A 19,455-nucleotide genomic window follows, 5' to 3' on the forward strand; every position below is an offset into this window, starting at 1 on the left:
TTGTAAAGAAGCAAAACTACAAAAACTGTGTCTTTGTCTGAAGAATTTGGGGACAAACTGTATTACCAGTATCCTAAAGCATCTCTTTGGTCTGTGTGGACACAAGTGAGCAATGGCTGGTACATCTGGATTAATCTTGTAATAGAGAAACCAAAAAATCTACTTCCTGTTCTCATTAGAAAGAGGACTCCACTGGAAACTAACTTTAAGATTATATTTAATCTAAATATATTATTACTACTTGTGTAATCTATGGTCTTCTGGTCTATATTTGCAAATACATTTCTTTTTAATTTTTTCCCCATTTGAATAAAATAAAACACACAAACTTGAGTCTGAAACCTTTAAAATGTATTTACATTATATTGTCTTACACAGGAAAACCTTACAGGGCTGTTGGGAGGAAATAGTGATTACTGTCATTAAATAATTAGCATTGATTATTATGATAGTGTTGAGTTTCAGGCTCTCTATGTGACCGCAAACAGCCTCACATGTCTGAAAATGAGATGAAATATATATAAAATAAACAGCTTTTGAATAACAGCAATATTTGGCATTAAAAAAAAGAAAATCTAAGATTATAGTCCCTTAAACATTTCATGGTCATTATGTACGGCCACGATAATATACTTCAAAACAGGCGTGACATGCAGACAAAGTAAAGAAATAAACATTCAATAAGCTAAACAGATGCAAAGGTCTCAGTTTTCTGTTTGAGGACTGCTCGTTCTCCCTTAGATTCACTAAGGTAGTAACTGAACGACAGAACGAGCACGCTTTGTTACAGCTGCTTTCACCTTCTGGCCTGCCATAAAAAATAAAAACACCAAACATCGGGGATTGTGATTGTCTAAGCGATGCTAAATGTTTCACAGCAAAAGAAAAAAAAAAAAATTCTCCTCGTCAAAAGGAGGAAAACATCTGAACGCCGGACTTTAAATTTCTTTAAACACTGAGCCGCAGTGCATGTGGAGTTTTCTACCAGACCTTTCAGTTGCAGTGCAGACAGAACAATCAAGTCAAAAAAGTCAAACTCAGTAACAAAAGAAAATCTCGACAGTACTTAAAAAGTATTGAGATAAAAATAAAGTAAAATAACACTTTGGATAATAACAATGCAGAGATACGTGTATCAGACATAAAAAGATATTTCCCTTTGAGATCAAGCAGACAGATGATGGTTAAAGGCACAATATAAATATGCACACGGGACACAAACAAAACGACACACAAATACACATTCTTAACGGTCAAGCTGCATGTGTGTGAAAATCTTCTTCAGGCTCAGTTATTGTTCAGTCTTAATCTCATTCAGACTGGGGAAGGTCCATCCCTCTGCGCTCCTCGCCGTCTACATAACAAAACAAACCCCTCGAAATACAGTTAATGAGCAAAGTAGAAGTTTATTGCACTGTCATCCTTTATTTTTGATTCCCTCCTATATGATTTAGAAAGACTTTGGGTTGTTGTGAGGCTGAGTGACGGTAACTCAAAGTAACTGAGGAGGTGTGTAAAGCCATGTCTCGTCTACTTCTTTTCCCCCCCTTTATTATAATAATATCTGGGTCTTAGACTGCCTTCTGTACCACTTTCTGACATTCACAGACAAAATTAAGACTGCATCTAATTATTAATCATCTTCCTAATTAGTAATTTGATGCACATCATATCTACGACTCCAATAAGACCAACAGAGCCTCAAAAAGCCAAAAATATTCAGCTGCAAATTTTCTGGTACTTTGAAAAACAATGAAAAAATACTTTTATGAAAAAAAGAAAAAAAAAAAAACAGAAAGAAAGAAAGAAAATCAACAAACAACAAAGACGATGAAAGAAAAACAACACTCCAGAATATTTTATGCTTTCATCTGAAAGTCAGCAAGTTTCCCAGATTATAAGAATAACTCACTGTGATGATCTCTGAAGAACAAAGTTTTATGATCGAGGACTTCGGTTAATCCATTTGTGAGAAACTCAGCCATCAAGTTTACACATGAACCCTGGACTAGGTCCTCCCTGCACACCAGGAAGTAATCTGCTTCAGACGTGTTCTCATTTGTGGGAATATGTTCGGTTGAAGTTTGCGTGCAGAAAGCAGAGCAAACAAAGCTCCTCCGTTCTCGTGTATTTGTTTTAGAGAGGCGCAGGTTATTGACCCCAATGGACCGAATCAGACAAGGAAACGTCAAAAACATTTCAGGGCTACGGCACATGTATGAAAGCGTCTGGTTTAGTCTCATGTGTCCCTGCTGGGTCGTCTCAGTAATCCAGCCATGGATGCTCATATTTTCCTACTCAAACACTCTGAAAACATACTTGGGTTACTTGGGTCATTGAAGAAATAAAAATGATACATGATCTTCAGCTGTGTAACATTTCTCTAAAACCACAGATGGGCTCAGCTTTTCTTTAAATAGGAGGAAATTGAAAAGAAGACTTCTTTGTGATTAGCTTATGAGCAAAAAATAAACTCCCATTAATCGGGTGTTCACTTGTACTAGAACAATTTTGGAAAGACCAAACCAGCACACTTTAACCAGGCATCAACAGATCCATATCACAGTGAAATGAATATGACAGTGCGGACCTTTGAATCACGGTTTCGTTCTGGTTACAGATTTGTCACTCCACCTCTCTTCTGGGAATTCAAGGACACTTGGGACTGCGCTCTGAGGAGCCCAAAGGACACAAAGAGTGTTGATTATCATTGGCATAGGGTGGAAAAATGTTTTCAAGTCCAAATATATTCAAAACATCACCAGTCATGACAAAACTTCAGCTTCAATTAGAGAACCTCTTTACAGCCACAAGAGGAAAAAGGATAACTACACCAACGTCAGATATTTAGTGGATGTAGTTCTACGTATGTAGTCCAGCCCTGGAGTGTAATTGGAGGCCATTATAATATTTATTCTTTATCATTTATTAAACTTTTATTACTTATTTTTGCAGTATTCTGTTAAGTCACATATTTGTTTTCTTGCCTTATAAAACATCAAATGAAGCCACGAGTCTGAAAACCACACAATGGGGGAAAAATAATAATAATAAAATTGCGATCCTTCTGCCCAGTCATCCATGAAACTGATGATGCTCTGTGCATGTTTTCCCACACTTATTACCACTTCCTGCAGTTTGCATCTCTTATCCTTAGCACATGCTCGGTGACCACGGATCACACACAGTGGAGAGGTCAGAACTGATGGTGCTGACTGATGGTGTGGTTTGGTCTTGTCGTGACAGTCAGAGATTAATGGCCCCTGCCGCCCTCCATCACTGAGTACCTTTTGTTTAATAACGGTCTGGCTACATGAGAGGCAACACATAAAAGTGGGATTAATTGATACTTGATGACTGTCAGGAACATAATGAAAAACATAAAGGCAAAATGATGCTTTCAAGTCACCCTAGAAAGAGATTTTTCAAAATAAAACGCTATGACAACCTCCACAGACAAAGCCACCAACAAACAACGTCTCCTTAGCCGTTTAAACTCAGTGAGAGTTGAGGGATGGTGTTCGCTGCAGGACTTTTGGATGTTTATGTGAAAATGAAAGCCAAAAACCGTGAAGAAGCTGGATAATAGAAGTCATCCCTTCCGTGTCCAAATCAGTGCCAGTTTCAGCCGCAGTGAGCTTAGCTGCCGTAGAGGAGGGGGTGCTGGGCGAGAGGAACCTTACTTCTGATGACTGACGCGTCCAGTTTGTTTCTCGCAGGCGGCTCCGACCCAAAGTCCGCCTCAAAGTGTTCACCAACACACAGCCAGTTGCAAGTTGTCGGACAGCGAGAGCAGATTTCTAACAGGTGAGCGTGGATTGTTGGGCTTGTGGAGAATTTTTCCACACACACAGTTTCACTCCACAAGTCACCAGTACGACGACAACATTTTTCCCTTTGAGTGCACAACATTCAACAGCATCCTCGTTACAAGAAGTCCAGTTCCAGCGCTTGGTGAAGGGACACGAGGTCGCCGTGACTGGAGATCCGCCAGAAAGGCATGTTGTGCTGCAGAGGGAAGGAGACAAAAAATTAGGCACAAGAAAGCAGAGTGTGTAATTGTTAAGAGCACAGCCTCCAACAGATTGTGCAAACATCCAAAGGAATATTTAATGCTTGACTTATTAAACATCTCTTAAAACCACTTTACTGCAGAATGTTTTCATGTAAGAAAATCCCTGCATTTATAATCACTTCTTAAAAATACATAGAAGAAAAAAAAAAAACCACAACTTCCTGGCTCTTATTTTGAAAGTTCACTTGTTGTCAACCAGCTGTTTTTTCCTGACAGGTTAACTTTGTACCATTCAGGTACTTTCTCAGAGAGGATCTAGGATGAACCTGCTCTGAAGATTCAAATCAGTCTAAACAGTAACTTCAGCAGGTGGAAAAATGTCCTGTCCTGTCTGACAGACGCCAAGTGGTCAGACTGGGCAGCATCACCTCATCCCCCATCACACTGAACACTGGTGCTCCACAGGGGTGTGTACTGAGCCCTCTCCTGTACTCACTCTACACCTACGACTGCACAGCCACTAACAACTCCAACATCATTGTGAAGTTTGCGGACGACACTACAGTGGTGGGTCTTATCACCAACGGTGATGAGACGGCCTACAGGGAGGAGGTCAGCGCCCTGACCCACTGGTGTCAAGACAACCATCTCACCCTCAACGTCGCAAAGACAAAGGAGTTGATAGTGGACTTCCGGAGGTGCAGAGAAGTACACACCCCCATCACCATCAACGGCGCTGCTGTGGAGAGAGTGAGCAGCTTCCGGTTCCTTGGTGTACATCTGGCTGAGGATCTCACGTGGTCAGTACACATAAACAAAACAGTGAAGAAGGCGCAACAGCGCCTCTTCTTTCTCAGGAGACTGAAAAGATTTGGCATGAGCCCCCACATCCTCAGGACCTTCTATCGCTGTGCCATTGAGAGTCATCCTCACTGGATGCATCACCACCTGGTACGGCAACAGCACCGCTTACAACCGCAAAGCTCTCCAAAGAGTAGTGTGGTGCTCTGAACGGATAATTGGAGGTGAGCTTCCCTCCCTCCAAGACATCTACAGGAAGCGCTGCCTGAGGAAAGCGGGGAGGATCATCAAGGACTCCAGTCACCCCAGCCATAAACTGTTCAGACTACTTCCATCAGGAAGGAGGTTCTGCAGCATCCGGTCCCGTACCAGCAGACTGAGAGACAGCTTCTTCCACCAGGCCATCAGGCTGCTGAACACTTCATAGACACCTCAGCTTCACTACTGGAACTTCAACATTATGCACTCCATACTGTACAGTAATGCCACTGTTTTGCACATGTCTCAACTCTGTATATTTTTATATATTTTATATTATTGTTTACTCTATTTAATTTGTAAAATATGTATACACACACACACACACACACACACACACACACACACACACACACACACACACACACACACACACACACACGTAGAAAAACATATTTAGTATACACATCCAGTAATGCATATACTATTATATATTGTACATATATTTATTAGTTTCAGATTTAGCCATTCTTATATTTTGCTTGTTTTACGTTATTGTATTTTGCACAACTCTGTTGCTTGTGAAGCTCGCACACAAGAATTTCACTCACATGTACTGTACCAATGTACCTGCACATGTGATGTGACAATAAAAGTGATTTGATTTGATTTGAAATGGCTCATGTATCTTTTTTGTTTATTGGTTATAAACCATCTTCTTTCAAGCCAGACTGTAAATAACTGTTCAAGTCAATGTCATCCAGGATCAGATTCTCCTAGTAAACCATGCCTTGTTTCTTTTTCCTGGTACATGATCTCGTGATCAGGAAGAAAAAAGACAACAGGTACATGTAGAACATGTACCTGCATCTTTTTTCCTAAAAATCTGAAATTCTGCCTGTCCACACAAAAACACAATCGAATTGTTCCATTAAAATGGGTCAAAAATCATAAAATGCTGCAGATCATCCAATCTGAAATGAAATAGTTTAAGAAAGAAAAAAAAGGCAAAAATTGAGTTTTACCTGTTTTGCTGCAAATTCCTCATCTCGGCCGTCACCTATCACCACATAAGTCACTTTTTTCCCAAAGCGAGAGACGATCCTCTCAAAGCAGCTCTCTTTTCCTACATGACAGGAAACCGCAGGGAAAAGGAAAATAAAGAATCACATAAAGATATAAACAGATCTTTTTCTTTTTTTTAAAAAATTTGACATAGAGTAATCAGGTTGCATACGTACCTATTTTTGTGGCACTGTAGATGTTTTCGATGGGGAAGATGTCTCCCAGGCCGTAAAGCAGCACTTTGGCCAGAGCTGGAACCAGCTGAGTCGTGGTGACCAACACGTTCATACACTTCCCCCTGTTGGTGGGTGTCACACACACACAGATTTATAACATCATCATCCAATTCAACTGTACTTGATTTGATTTATACAGCACCAAATCACAACAACAGTTGCCACAAGGCAGTTTAAATTGTAAGATAAAGACCCTACAATAACTCAGGGTTAAGGGTGAATCCCAAAGATGCAAACAAAATATTTTAACAAATATTTTACCTACGAGCTAAAACGATAACCTGAGGTGCTCAAACCTGGACTGGATGAGCAGCAGAGACTTGAGGGCAGTGCTGAGCCAGGAGTCTGTAACATTCTCGATCTCGGACTGAAGCCTCAACAGCAGCTCCCTCTTCATGGGATTCAACAGGCCTGGAACACCAAAAAAACCCTGAAGCAGATGTTTATGCTTAGCCTTTGAGCTTCTTCACTGCAAGCTCTAAACTCCGTTAGGAGCAACACTGAAATGCACGCCTTTTACAAAATGCTTACAATGATCCACCTACTGTGGCTCAAACTCCAAAGTCTGAGTGCAGCTCACCTCCTTAACAGTTTGCTGTTTGTTTTTGGCTGCTGTACTAAAACATTTATTTGTGTAACAAGAGCAGGAAAACAAAGAGCTTAAGTTCCAGTCACTGCTGGTTTCTGGAAGCTGGGAAGAAAAGTCTGGTGTTTTAATGTGAGAATGTATTTTTCCTTCATCTGAGCTGCTGTCACTTAAGCCTTCACAGGACGGTGCTTTGCAAACTCACCCCCGACATTTCCTTTGTAAGTATTGTAGATCTCTTTTAGCCGGCGGTAGCGAAAGGCCAGTTTACGCATCCACTCCACCCCTCCCTGAACTCCTGTGGTGGTTCCTGATGCAGCTCCACCGCTGGGGCCGTTAAATCCATCCGCCATGAAGTTGTAGTTGCTGAAGCAAAGACAAACTACCTGTGATTACTCAGAACGACACAAAGCATTTTGTAGTGTCTGGGTTAGTTAGCGGGGCGGCGTGTAACACACCTCAGGTCCTGTCCATTGTCATCAGACGCCACATCCTCAACATGGACTTGATCACACTCCTGGAAGAAAACACAAGTAGAGGGATTCTTTTCCTAGTTTTGTTAGGGACCAATTAAATATGAAACTAAAACATGTATGACAAGTAATTGTGGGGCTTTTTGAACACCTTCAACCTGTTAAAACGGAAGGAGGTGGAACCAGAAAAAACACTCACCAGTTACCTGATTATTATTCACATGTATAATAAGATGCTTTTTGATTGGTTGTAAGTTTAGAAGTGCTCATGTCAGGAAACAGAGCCGCATTTGTTTGTTTAATGCAGTTCAACCGGTTTTTCACAGTCAGCCTATTGTCTATCTGCCTTCTTCCATCTGACATACAACTCAGTGAGTTTGTAAAAAATTTAATTAAATCTGGAATTCTGGTTTGTACCAGCTGCTGTGAACAAGCAAAAGCTGCTCGTCTCTCATATTCACTCCAGTCTAAACAAACTTCACTGTACCTCGAGGTCATTGAAGAAAAGATGGGTGTCTGCCAGCTCAAAGATCAGCTCCTCCATCTGCAAGCCCAAGTTCAACACAGTCGCCGGGTCCTGAACAAAATAAAACAGACCCACAATAAGCATGTTACACAATTCAATAGGTCTAATTTTTGCATTGTAAGCTCAAAGGATTCATCTTTGGAAAAACCAACCTTGCCAAACTTCTGAGCATACGAGCCGGTGAGCAAAGAGTGGAATATAATGATGGTTTCATCCAGATCCCATAAAAAAATGCGCTGAAACACAAAAGAACAAGATTACCTGTTGGGCTGCACTCCATATTACAGTGAACTTTTTCCTGCTCCTCTAACTTTCCCATTATATTTCAAAAAGCATGAAAAAAACCCCATAAACATAACTTGGGTTTGGACTTGACACAGAAATGGTTCAGTTCCTGTAATAGTTAATTAATATATCTATCATTGTAAGGATTTCACAAATGTCAAAACAAACTCACTGCTATTAATTATATCCAGTACTGTTTAATAAATTACCTCCAGGTCACTCTCAGCAGGTGGAGAGTTATCAGACTTCTTGCCCTTCCCTTTGGCTTTGCCCACCGAGTTCCTGCGGCCGACCTCGTCCTGATCTCGAGCTCCAGCGGGCACTGCCACAGCTGTAGGAAGAGCCGCACAAACAGGCAGGTTTTCTGGTGGGGACGCATCTAAAACGAGACCAAGAACATGAGCGTGGCAGCCAGCATAAAAAACAACCTTTAAACAAGAGAGCAGCTGAAAGAAGATTCTCATTTTAGTTATTTAGATTTTCCACTTAAATTCTTTTTGAATTCCACAGCACATTATGGGATTAAAAAGGAGAATTGGCTGCAGACTTTTTCGCTTGTTTACTGAGGTGCAGATCCAGAATATTAGCTGCTCTCTTCACACTTCAGTGTAACCTGGTCTAAAGCTGACAGTTTAATGTCTGATCCAACAACTTTAGATCTTAAATTTCTCATCTGCATCTCTGAAATGTCTCGAGCTGTGCAGGGCTGCAGTGGATATCTAAAAAGAGCTCCAGACAAAACAGAACAGTTCTGTTATAAGTTCTTCCAGGATGTAGAACAAATTGCATCTTGAAAATGAAATTTTAGCCAGGTGCACAGGAGAACTGATAAAAAATAAATAAAATAAAAAGTACACTATACTTCATCCTAACTGTTTAACTAGTTTGTTAAATATTTCTACACAGTAACACAAGCACCTTAACAGTGTGTGCAGTATTCATTTAGTTATTTTTCAGGTTTTTATTTATGTAAAGTTAACTTAGAGAAAGACAGTACCATGAGACGTTTTGGTTTAAGTATTCTTACTGTGCTTTTTCCTGCTTTAAATGTAGGTACAGCAATGTGTGTTAATGCTACACAGCTATTTAACATGTGCTGTAGAACAAAGTGCTGACAGTTATTTAAGGTAAAGAAACCAAAAGCAGAAAAAAGGTAAAAGGCAAAAGATAATGAAAAGCCAAAAACCTCTAGGAGGCAGTCCAGCTGAGGCGGCCTCCTCTGATTTCACTGCTGAATATCCAGCAACACCTGCACCGCCACTGTGGTCATCACTGTTAGGTAGCCCAGCAGGCACGTAGCTGGGAGGAAGAGTGTAGTACTGAGAGAACTGACTCTGTCCCAGAGAGTTATAGCTGCTAAAATCCTGGAGAGAAGTGAAACAACATACAAACGTGATCAGCAGAATGATGGGAAAGGACTCCACGCAGGGCTGAGTAACAATACGTGGGAACAATCTCATCTTTTCAAGAAGTTCTAATATCACTGAACATAACACAAACTCAGGTTCTGTGTCAGACAGTAAGATGAACCCTCTGTGATCAAAACTTGATCCCAAAAGCATCCACTTCCTGTGGATTTCTTCCCTCACTCAAAGACAAAAATACTGAAGTTTGAGCTGAACTTTTGCATACATTACAAATGCTTTTAATATCCTTTTATAGATCACTATGTCTAGCATTCTAATCTCCAACCACAGCACACAATAAACATGTTGAGCACACACATACAAGACTTCTGCATTCCTTGCTTGAGATTTGCACCATATTAACACTTTGCTCGCATACATTCATAGCTTGAAAGGAATTTTTTCCTTTTAATTTTTGGTCATTTTAAAGGCAATTTTCCACTCCCACGGTGCACCAACCGCTCTTAAAAACACACACAAAGATAATTTTATTCTTCATCTTACTGGAGAATCACTGATTCTCACCTGATGGGCCACCGCCGAGGCGGTTGTAGTCGCGGCTGTAGCTGAAGGGATGTTGGAATACACACTGGATGTTGTGAAGCTTGAGCCTAGAGAAAGAAACATTCGCATTAAAAGAGATGCAAAGTCTAAAATATAAAAATAAAAATTCTTCTACATGATGTTATAATGGCAAGAGAGGAAATCAGAGCTGTGCCGCTGCAGGTTCTCCTTTACTGTGTTCTTCAGGTATTTGCAGACAGTGAGACAGAGTGAGATGGCAGCTTGCCTTGGCTGGGGTATGAGTAGTGCAGCTGGCCTGGCTGGGTTGAGGTATATGTGGAGCTGAAACTGAGAAACCCAGGCTGGCCACCAGAGGGCGCATCAGGCAGCCCTGTCTCTGTTTTTATGCCTGGCCACATAGCACCTGAAGATGAAAGAGAGCAATGGAAGCTGAAGATGAAGAGGCAGCAGGGGAGAAAGTGGGTCACTGAAGATGCAGCAAAGTTAGTAAACTGGGTACTCCCGTCAAGATTTGTGTTTGTGTGTAAAAGCAGGGTTTAAAAGCAGACTGGTTCAGCGCCAAAGCACAGTGAGGCTTTAAAAGCAAAGTCATGAAGTGTGATGCTTGGATTTTAGAGAGCAGACTGTCCTTAAAAAGGGTCGTCCAAAAAGAGCAGGCACTAACCAAAAGGTGGGAGACCGTAGGTCTGGCCTGTTTGGGGGAAGGATGAGTACACAGTGGACTGGGCCAGAGGAGGAAACGCCACCTGACTGGTGTATGACGTTACTGCTGGGCTGAAAGAGAGAGAGAGAGAGAGAGAGAATGACTACCTATAACAAAAGTGAGTACACCTGTAGCAGGTGCATTATACAAAACAAAAGAGCCAGGCTTTGTCTTGATGTAATAAAAAACAAAAAAAAACAAAAACAACACACACACACACACACACACACACACACACACACACACACACACACAAAGAGTTGGATTTTTCATCACCACATTTACATACAAACACCTACTTTATCACTTTTACATTCGTAAAAGCACATTAGTAATCTAACCTGGTGGTCTGACAAGCCTGCAACATGGTGAGAGTAGAAGCTGCTGTACAAAAGGAGAAAACTGCAGCCATCAATAAAAGTCTTCTTTGGAACATCTCAACAAAATTAAAATGAGGTCCAAACGTTGCAGGTAAAGTCAGGATGCCACAAATCGTGCACCAAGGTTACTGTGGTTAACTAAAACCACACTAAAAAATAAAACTAGATTAAAAAAAAACCCAACATTTTAATTAACTAAAACAACTGAAACTACTGATTTAGGTGTTGGTGCACCTGGAAAACTGACAACAATAAATAATAATTTTACCAAACTAAGATAACAGTAGGGATGGGTACTGGTATCCAGTTCCATTATGGCACCGGTTCTGACATAAACGGTAGTAACCAGACCGAAAAGCTGAACACATTTCGGTGCTTTTTTTCCCCTGAGATGTCATACACTTTGGATTCTAGCCAATCATTGTACCTTTCCAAGGATAGTAGGCGGGCCCAGGTACGTAAGTTCTGGCGACGCATAGCGGGTTTTTTTTAAAGCCGAGAAATGCACCGTATTGATAGCTTGCTGCAAGACCTCAGCAAGTGTGGTGCCTGTTATCGGTCCCAGAGTTAGCAACATCCCCCAAGAACCCGAAGAGGAGAGTTCTGGCCCCTAGCCCTGCCAGTGTAGCAGAAATGATGACGAATGATGATGGCAGCAGCAGCCGTTCTTCTCTGCGCAAGTAGCTTAATGTTGTTCGTGTGTAATTTACGTTGAGTAGGCTAACCACGTTATTAAATTAATGCACGTAAGGTGAACTAGCAAACACCGTCGTAGTTACATGCGGCTGTCTTCTTGTTTGATAGAGTGATACCATATATGCCCTATAGCTGCAGAAAAGGCTAACACTGTTATCTTTTTACAAAAAAAAACAGCTAAACATGAGAGGTTTTAGGACAAAGTTTGTTTTTTTCCATTGTTTAAGCACCGGTTCCAACCAAAGGAGGTATGTTGTATCAACAGAAAAGGCTAACTTGGTTATCATTTTGCAGAAAAAAAAGACACTGCAAAAAAAACAAAAGAAAAAAAAAACAAAAAAAAAAACATAAGAGGTTTTTGGACAAAGTTTGTGTTCTCCATTCTTTAAGCACCGGTTCGAGCACCGTTTAAGCACTGGCACTGTTTCAAAAGTACCAGTTTGGCACCGGTATCGGATAAAACCTAAACGATACCCATCCCTAGATAATAGTTCAGTAAAATTTAGTTCAGTAAAACAAAACTTGCCTGATGAGACTTTGTATCAGTGAGACTGCGAGTCAACCACTTTCCAAAAATTCTGTTTTTATTGTAATACTTGTACTGATTTTTCTAAATATAACCAAATAAAAATAAAACCTAATCAGAAAATACAAAACTATAATAACGGTCTCAAACAGATCTATACATTTACCCCACAATGATCTTCTGACAAGTTAATAACTGAGTGGAAACTGATTAGTATGCTTTGTTTGAAAACTTATTGCATATGTGAGTGAGAATGTTGCATTTTTCCCTCTATAAATCTAAAGTGATCCATAAAGTTTAATGTCTCACTTCCATGCAGCATACTCACTTGCTTCCCTGATAAACCTGTTGGGTGTATTCAGATGTGGCTGTGGCATCGGTGGCTGCAGGAAAAGAGACTATTTTAGCTACAAGAGCACTTACAAGAGTAACATCACTGTGCACTGTTTAGAGCCGAGTCCGTTTCTGTTCGTACCAGAATGACCGTACGAGTTAATTGAGTCACCACATGGTTGAGATCCAGCTCCCCTCTCTGCACTGGACTGCTCCTGTTCACCTGTGGCCACACATGAAATGTCAATAAACTACAGCAACATTTTTGAACATTATGAGCCTTTGATTTTTAAACATATTCTACTGACCTGGATCAATTTGGGCTGTGGACAGGGCAGAATATGAGTTCTCCTGCTCTGATGAACCTAAAACAGCGTCTGGGCTCCCATCACCCCCCAAATCACTGAAAGAGCAGGAAAAATGTTATTGTAATTAAGCAGTAATTTAAAATAGGTGAGCCCATATAAGTAGATACCAACCCTGACTCTTTCTTCAGTTTGCCATCTACGTCAATCTTGGCCTTCTTTGCCTGCACATGCACAAAAATGCAGACACACAAGTCAGACAGCTCACACAATTTAAACAAAGCAGCAGAACACAGTCAGTTTTATTTATTTATGTAGTTTTAATTAAGAAAAAAAGATGCATGGGTTGACATTTATCAGCCAATGTGATATCAGCATGAATAGTAAATGACAACCTTCTGGGTAATAGAACAGTTCTTTACTGCACTGAAAACAAACAATATATAATATAACATCATTATGATCTATGCATCTCAAATCGTCCTGTGTTACAGCCAAAACATTAAACACAATGTACAGAAAATTAGCATAAATAAAGTAGAATAAGTCCATAAAATAAAGGTAAACTAACAAAACAAAACTGCTCAGTTAGAGAGATTAGAGGGAAAGGGCTAAATTAAATAGAAATCTATAGTTTAAAAAAAAAATACAGGAGTCCAATATGTAAGTAAAATATAATAAAAGGTAAAATAATGTTAATAAAACTCAAACTGAATGTTGAATATAAAACTCTAAAAAGTAAAACAGCTCACCACACTGACAAGAGAAAACAGCTGTACTCCGCTGTAAATAATTCTCGTGTATAAACAGATTTGTTATACTTTAATAGACGTATTTTGCGGGTAGCAGATGAATCTGCATATCATCGATTGTCTCAATTAACCATCAATTAGCTTTTAGATGATAAAAAGAGAGCAAAAGCCTTTTAATGCTCCACAAAAAAAAAAAAAAAAAAAAAAGATACACTGTGAGAGTATTTCCTGCCTCAAAACAGGCCTTTGGTTGTGACCATGCAGGTAATCATGATTGGTCTATATACAAATAAGGCAAAAAGGTCTGTATAATCTAATTATCATATCATAAGTATATACACTTTCTTATCATTTTATCAGAAAACTTGACTGAACTTGAGTGATTAAGACCTTTAAAAAAAACAAAAAAAACCCTGTTAAACGGTGGGTATGCTTGGGTATAATGACATTTTCTTTGGCATCTCTCATAGAGATGAACACAAAAACTGAAAATAAAGATAAAGACTGACTGAAGCTGTCTCCTAAAATTCAACTTTGCATTGGCTAAAACAGAAAATATGAACAGAAAATGAAATATTTGCTATCTTAAATATTTGCATGAACTTTAAGCCACATTTTTGTTATCATACACAAAAACAACAGTTACAGGAAATCAGTAATGTTACTATGCAAATGACTCCATGCATACTCACCGGCAGCTCCTGCGAGTCATCCATCTCTGCAGCGGAGCGGCCCGACATGTCTGCACACTCAGCCTACTCTCTGTACCTGGAGAGCCTGGCGGGACCCTGCTTCACACCACCACAGAAGCAAAGACAAACAGGCACAGAGTCAATGGTGGGAGCACAGTCTTATATAGTACCCCATACGTGACTCCCCCCTCCCCTTGTCCCATAAAGTGAATCCCTCTCCTGCCCCTATCAGGGTTCGATCAGTAGGAAGGCAGTGGCGATGAAGGAAGTGGGGCACCCTGCTCTAATCTCCAGCACGAGACTCACAGGTGAGGCACGTGTGGCATTGACGCTCACCAACGTCCTCGCCACTCTGTTTTTACTGCAGGATTAAGGATGCGTGCCACCTTACATGCGAACTAACCTACATTCAATGAAAACATACCCTCTGGGAGCATTAGCTGCTCAGGTGCACGCTCTCATATCAATAGATGCCCCGGGGGGATAAGATCTAACCTCGTTTTGTCCACTGCTCACTTTAACGGGCCTCTGCCCACAGCTGGAGGGATGAGCATTTACTCAACTGACATAATGTAAAAGCAATCAGAGAAAATAGGTCAGTCTGCAAATTAACACCAAATCAATGTGTCAGGTAGGTGTTGTTCTTAGAAGTGGTTCATTAAAGAACATGCAGGCTTGTGCGAGATTTAGATAAGTGAATTAAAAAATATATATGATAATGACATTTTTAAAGTTAACTGAATTAAAACGAGAAAAAAATTATTTTGCATGTCTCCCATTTAAGAAAATGAATTATCAATTGATCATTGGATTACCAAACGTCTTTATTATATGAGTTCTCAGTCTAATGAATGCCTTCTGCAAAAAACAAAAAGACCCACTTAAACCAACAGATATAAATACTTATATAATGCAGCTGCAACATTGGTCAGTAAATTAACAAGAAAATAATAATTGTAGTCATTTATATGTAAAACCTGGAGTCAGCTTTTCAAATGGGAAGATCTGATTTAATTTTTAAAATCATAGAGTAAAAACTGAGTACCTTTCAGTTTGTTGTTTGCTGGTCAGACAAAACAAAACATAAAATAATAAAGAAAACCAAAAAAATTAAAAGAGAGCTTTCTTTCTTATTTTACTTCCACTTGACAGAGAAAAGATTAAACAAGTAAATAATTATTTGATTGTTTGATGGATTTAAAAAAAAAAAGTAATTTAAATGTATTATTCAGGTTTGCAGAGTCATCAGCCCATTTGTTTTCCCCTAGGGATCAATAAAGTATTCTGATTCTGATTCTGATTGATTCTGTTTGTGAAGATAAGAGTCATCTGATAGATCAGTCAGAGGGCCCGGTGGCGCCTGTGTCCGGCAGCCTCGCCTCTGTCAGTGCGCCCCAGGGCAGCTGTGGCTACAATGTAGCTTGCTATCGCCAGTGTGTGAATGTATGTGTGAATGGGTGAATGACTGAATGTAGTGTAAAGCGCTTTGGGGTCCTATGGACTAGAAAAGCGCTATACAAATGCAGGCCATTTACCATTTACCATCTGCACATTTTTAACTGACCTTGTGTATAATGGCAAAAATGTTCTGGGTTACAAGCAGCTACATTAAATACATATATGAGTGAGCCTTGTTGACCTCTATCAATCTGTCAGCAAACAACATATTTATCTGGTAGTCCCATTATGTTTTGGCTGACAGTTAAAAGACCTGAAAAACATTTTTAAGGTATAATTTTATTACATTATGATGATAGTAATAAAAAAAAAACAAAAAAAAAAAAAAACAGGTCAAACAGAACATACAGGGAACAAACGCTACAACTACAGGCTAGTTGTTGCTTCAAATACTGATATCAAGACCACTGAATTCCATGTACTGTGTAGCTATGCGTAATAGACATTTTTGGATAAGTCAATGAAATCCCAACCAATAAAACTCTTAGTAACATTTTGATAATTCAGCTAAATTTAATTTGGATGTGCCAAAATTAGTGAATTGCATGTCAGAATAGGGCTGTGTCAAGTACAATACTATAAATATAGTATAATGTAATATAACATAATATAATAAAAATAATTAAAATATACAAGGCTAGACAGTACTGGGAAAGTTAAAAACAATAAAAAAAATTTAAAAAAAATCTACATTTACTACTGAACCACAAAGTTGCTATTGAAAAGCTTCACGCGCCTTCTGCAAGCTGCAGACAAGCGATCTTCCAGGAATTTTCGGGACATCTGACTGGTCAGTAGGTGGTGATTTCATGCTGCTGCATAGCAAGTTAGGTTTGCACCACAAGTTACCATGGCAATATAAGATGTAAACTGCCTTCCTAGTACAGAAAAACTAATGGTTAACCCTGAAGTTACCTGGATAAGCCCAAATCCTGCTTCATAAAACAGGCTTCTGATAACGTCCTTTCAATTGCTGTGGTTTGTTTTATTTAAGAAGGGCCAGGCCATATTTAATATGAATATTCTATGAATATGAATAAGAATAACACGAAAGGGAAGTGTACAAAGTACACAAAAAAGTAATAAAGCATTAAAAAAACGACATATGCAGAGACAGATAACAGAATGACAAAACCATTACTACAAATTTTAAAAGCCTTACTACACATTTTTAATATATACATTTAAATGACTAAAGCAATATGTGGTTAACACGGATTTATTATTACTAATTCACAACTCTCCTTACTAATAATTACTAATAACTGGTATCGCTCCTTAAAAATGTCATATTGATTGCCGTGTGCAGGCTGCAAATCTGTGTATGGACTGTGATTATTAAATGCGTTTGCTCTAGTGCACATGCTACCATCGTTGTTTGTCCTGTATATTATTCTAGCATTAATCCTGGAACGACAGATTGCATCAAGTCATGCGAAAAGTTCCCATCCATGACATCTCCAAATGCTAACAGACTACCGTTAGGTTAGCTGAATTTAGCACCCGGGAACAGTTTACTGTGAAGGTGAAGCCAGACATCGGTCTACTTCCTGGAGAACAGCAACTCGTCAGTTCTATCCGGGGACAAACGAAACATTAATTCGCATAGAATACTAAATCAGACGTGACTAAATAATTTAAAGTGACTGGCACAAACTAATAAAAGAAACAAACAGACCCAAGTAAAAAGCACAAACTCACCAGCATTTAGACCACACCGGAACGCTAGCGTCCCAACGTTAGCAGACAATGTCGATTATCACTTATTCTTTAGTGGCAACTTAATTACGGTGAACTTTGCCATCAGCTGTTCAATTTGCATGCACTGCAGTCTTCCCAACTCTGTACACTGGGGAATTAATCACTAGCTGTACTTGTTTTCCCCCGGGCATAAAGTTTCCCGTTCCAGAGATTAGTCGGGACCAGCGGCCATTGGAGTAGGTACTGAAATGGCAGCGTGTGAAACCATCTCACTTCTGCTGCATTCAGCTGCAAAGCTGATTGCAAAACAAAAAGCCGAAACACAACAAAATCATCGAGACACGTCTTACCATTGAAGGAGCGATGGAGGAACGCTTTTAATTAAGCGCCTTTGGTTGAAACCACCATATGAAGCTTTGTCTGTTGTTAGGGAGCACTATTTTGCAGGAAGTGGTCGTTGCGGACTGTTCTGCGCATGTGCGAAGGGCTGATTCACAGTGAGACGAGAGCATCGCACAGACACAGGTGAGAGTAAAATGCAAACAGCTGTTATTTGAACAGGTGAGCATGCTTTGAATGCGTCCAGTTTTACCTCGGGGTTTGTTTTATCGCATGAAAGCTCGTTTATATCAAACAAATTGTTAAAAAATGGTACAATAAGTTCAGACTTTATTGATTTAAACTAGCTCAGTCTAAGATTTAAAGTCCAGGTGTCATTTTCAGCCTTACTGTGATGTTCAAAGGACTGGACACAATAGTAGCACATAAATAAATTAACAATATATGAGCAATAATTCTATTATAATCAGCAAGTATTTTAAAATTTAAGACAATCTTAATGTTGAAAGATTTTTAAAACAGTAGACCAGCCATCTTCTTCCGCTTATCCAGGACCGGGTGGTAGGGGCAGCAGCCTAAGCAGAGAAGCCCAGACCTTACAGTAGTGTTCTAGATTATCTATTTTCTCATTAAAATGTCTTTATTTTATTTTATTTCATGTGTAGTTTTCACCTGCATATTTAAAAAAAATCTTTTTAATGTCTTCTCATACCTCAAGTAACTAACTTAACAATAAACTGAATAGTTAACAATGAAAACCACTGTCCGTTGCCTTAGAGTGGAAATATATATGACTATGCACTTAAGTGTGAGTGAACAGTATAATTGTGTAATGTGATCTGTAGTGAGAGTAGTTAGCAGGTGGAAGAGAGTCTGGAGAGAAGAGGAATGAAAGGAGAGGGAAAGCTCAGGTTGAGGGGTTTGGAGACAAAGTTCGGTTGAGATTGACATGTGCAGAGGAGGGAAAGTGGACACGCTGAACAAGGAGCTCCAGGCACCTCAGAGAGGAGGTGGTGGCGACCTCTAAAGGGACCAGCCGAAAGAAGAAGTCTATTTTTCTCTCATTTCTGGCCATCTGAATCTTTTCTCTTCTCGAGGAAATTATGTCCCTTGTTTAAAAACTGATTAGAAAGCCTGGAAATACTTTTGTCACAATCCTTGTGATTCTCCTTTGGGAAAAGGCTAAAAGGACTCAGGTGGAAAGGTTAAACTCAACCTGTGACCCTATGGCTCAGGGAAAATAAAAAGGTGTGTCTGGCCAGCTGCTGACCTGTTTGCCCGTTGATGGTGTTTCCAACGATCAATTTGCCTGTGAAGCAAACTGAAGGAAATGGGGCTTGAGTATTTTTCCTTCATCAGAACACCTGCTGACATAGTTTAAATGTAAGGAAGAGATACCTGTTCATATCCTCACAGCACAACCGAATTAAGGAGCTAAAGTAAAAGCTATCAGT

The 19,455-nt window shown here is 39.7% G+C and overlaps 1 protein-coding gene across 3 annotated transcripts; it reads right to left on the reverse strand.

Moving 5' to 3' along the window:
- Nucleotides 1-609: 609 nt before the first annotated feature.
- On the reverse strand, nucleotides 610-18,134 carry eya3 (EYA transcriptional coactivator and phosphatase 3). Of its 3 annotated transcripts, none has more exons than XM_085395528.1 (19): nucleotides 18,013-18,134; nucleotides 14,504-14,599; nucleotides 13,234-13,283; nucleotides 13,063-13,157; nucleotides 12,897-12,977; nucleotides 12,750-12,804; nucleotides 10,781-10,890; nucleotides 10,382-10,519; nucleotides 10,117-10,202; nucleotides 9,372-9,549; nucleotides 8,395-8,564; nucleotides 8,053-8,136; nucleotides 7,862-7,951; nucleotides 7,360-7,418; nucleotides 7,107-7,267; nucleotides 6,612-6,726; nucleotides 6,256-6,377; nucleotides 6,040-6,140; nucleotides 610-4,008 (listed from the first exon to the last, which is right to left on the reverse strand). In XM_085395528.1, the coding sequence occupies exons 2-19, from the start codon at nucleotides 14,549-14,551 to the stop codon at nucleotides 3,928-3,930; spliced, it is 1,824 nt and encodes a 607-aa protein (XP_085251654.1). In that variant the 5' UTR covers nucleotides 14,552-14,599; nucleotides 18,013-18,134; the 3' UTR covers nucleotides 610-3,927. The 3 variants fall into 3 exon arrangements, with proteins under 3 accessions (XP_085251654.1, XP_085251655.1, XP_085251656.1); XM_085395529.1 differs by having other exon boundaries at nucleotides 14,504-14,602; nucleotides 18,013-18,125; XM_085395530.1 differs by lacking the exon at nucleotides 10,382-10,519.
- Nucleotides 18,135-19,455: the final 1,321 nt, after the last annotated feature.

Source organism: Rhamphochromis longiceps, linkage group LG22, assembly GCF_057381845.1.
Source record: "Rhamphochromis longiceps isolate RC_006_pf linkage group LG22, R_longiceps_female_GT1.1, whole genome shotgun sequence".
NCBI lineage: Eukaryota > Metazoa > Chordata > Actinopteri > Cichliformes > Cichlidae > Rhamphochromis > Rhamphochromis longiceps.

Excerpts from the sequence above, each read along its gene's own strand:
- eya3 (XM_085395528.1), bottom strand. The coding sequence starts at position 14,551 with ATGTCGGGCCGCTCCGCTGCAGAGATGGATGACTCGCAGGAGCTGCCG. Across the intron at positions 7,952-8,052 it reads ATGCTCAGAAGTTTGGCAAG|GACCCGGCGACTGTGTTGAA; the intron begins GTTGGTTTTTCC and ends TATTTTGTTCAG. Across the intron at positions 7,268-7,359 it reads GACAATGGACAGGACCTGAG|CAACTACAACTTCATGGCGG; the intron begins GTGTGTTACACG and ends TCTTTGCTTCAG.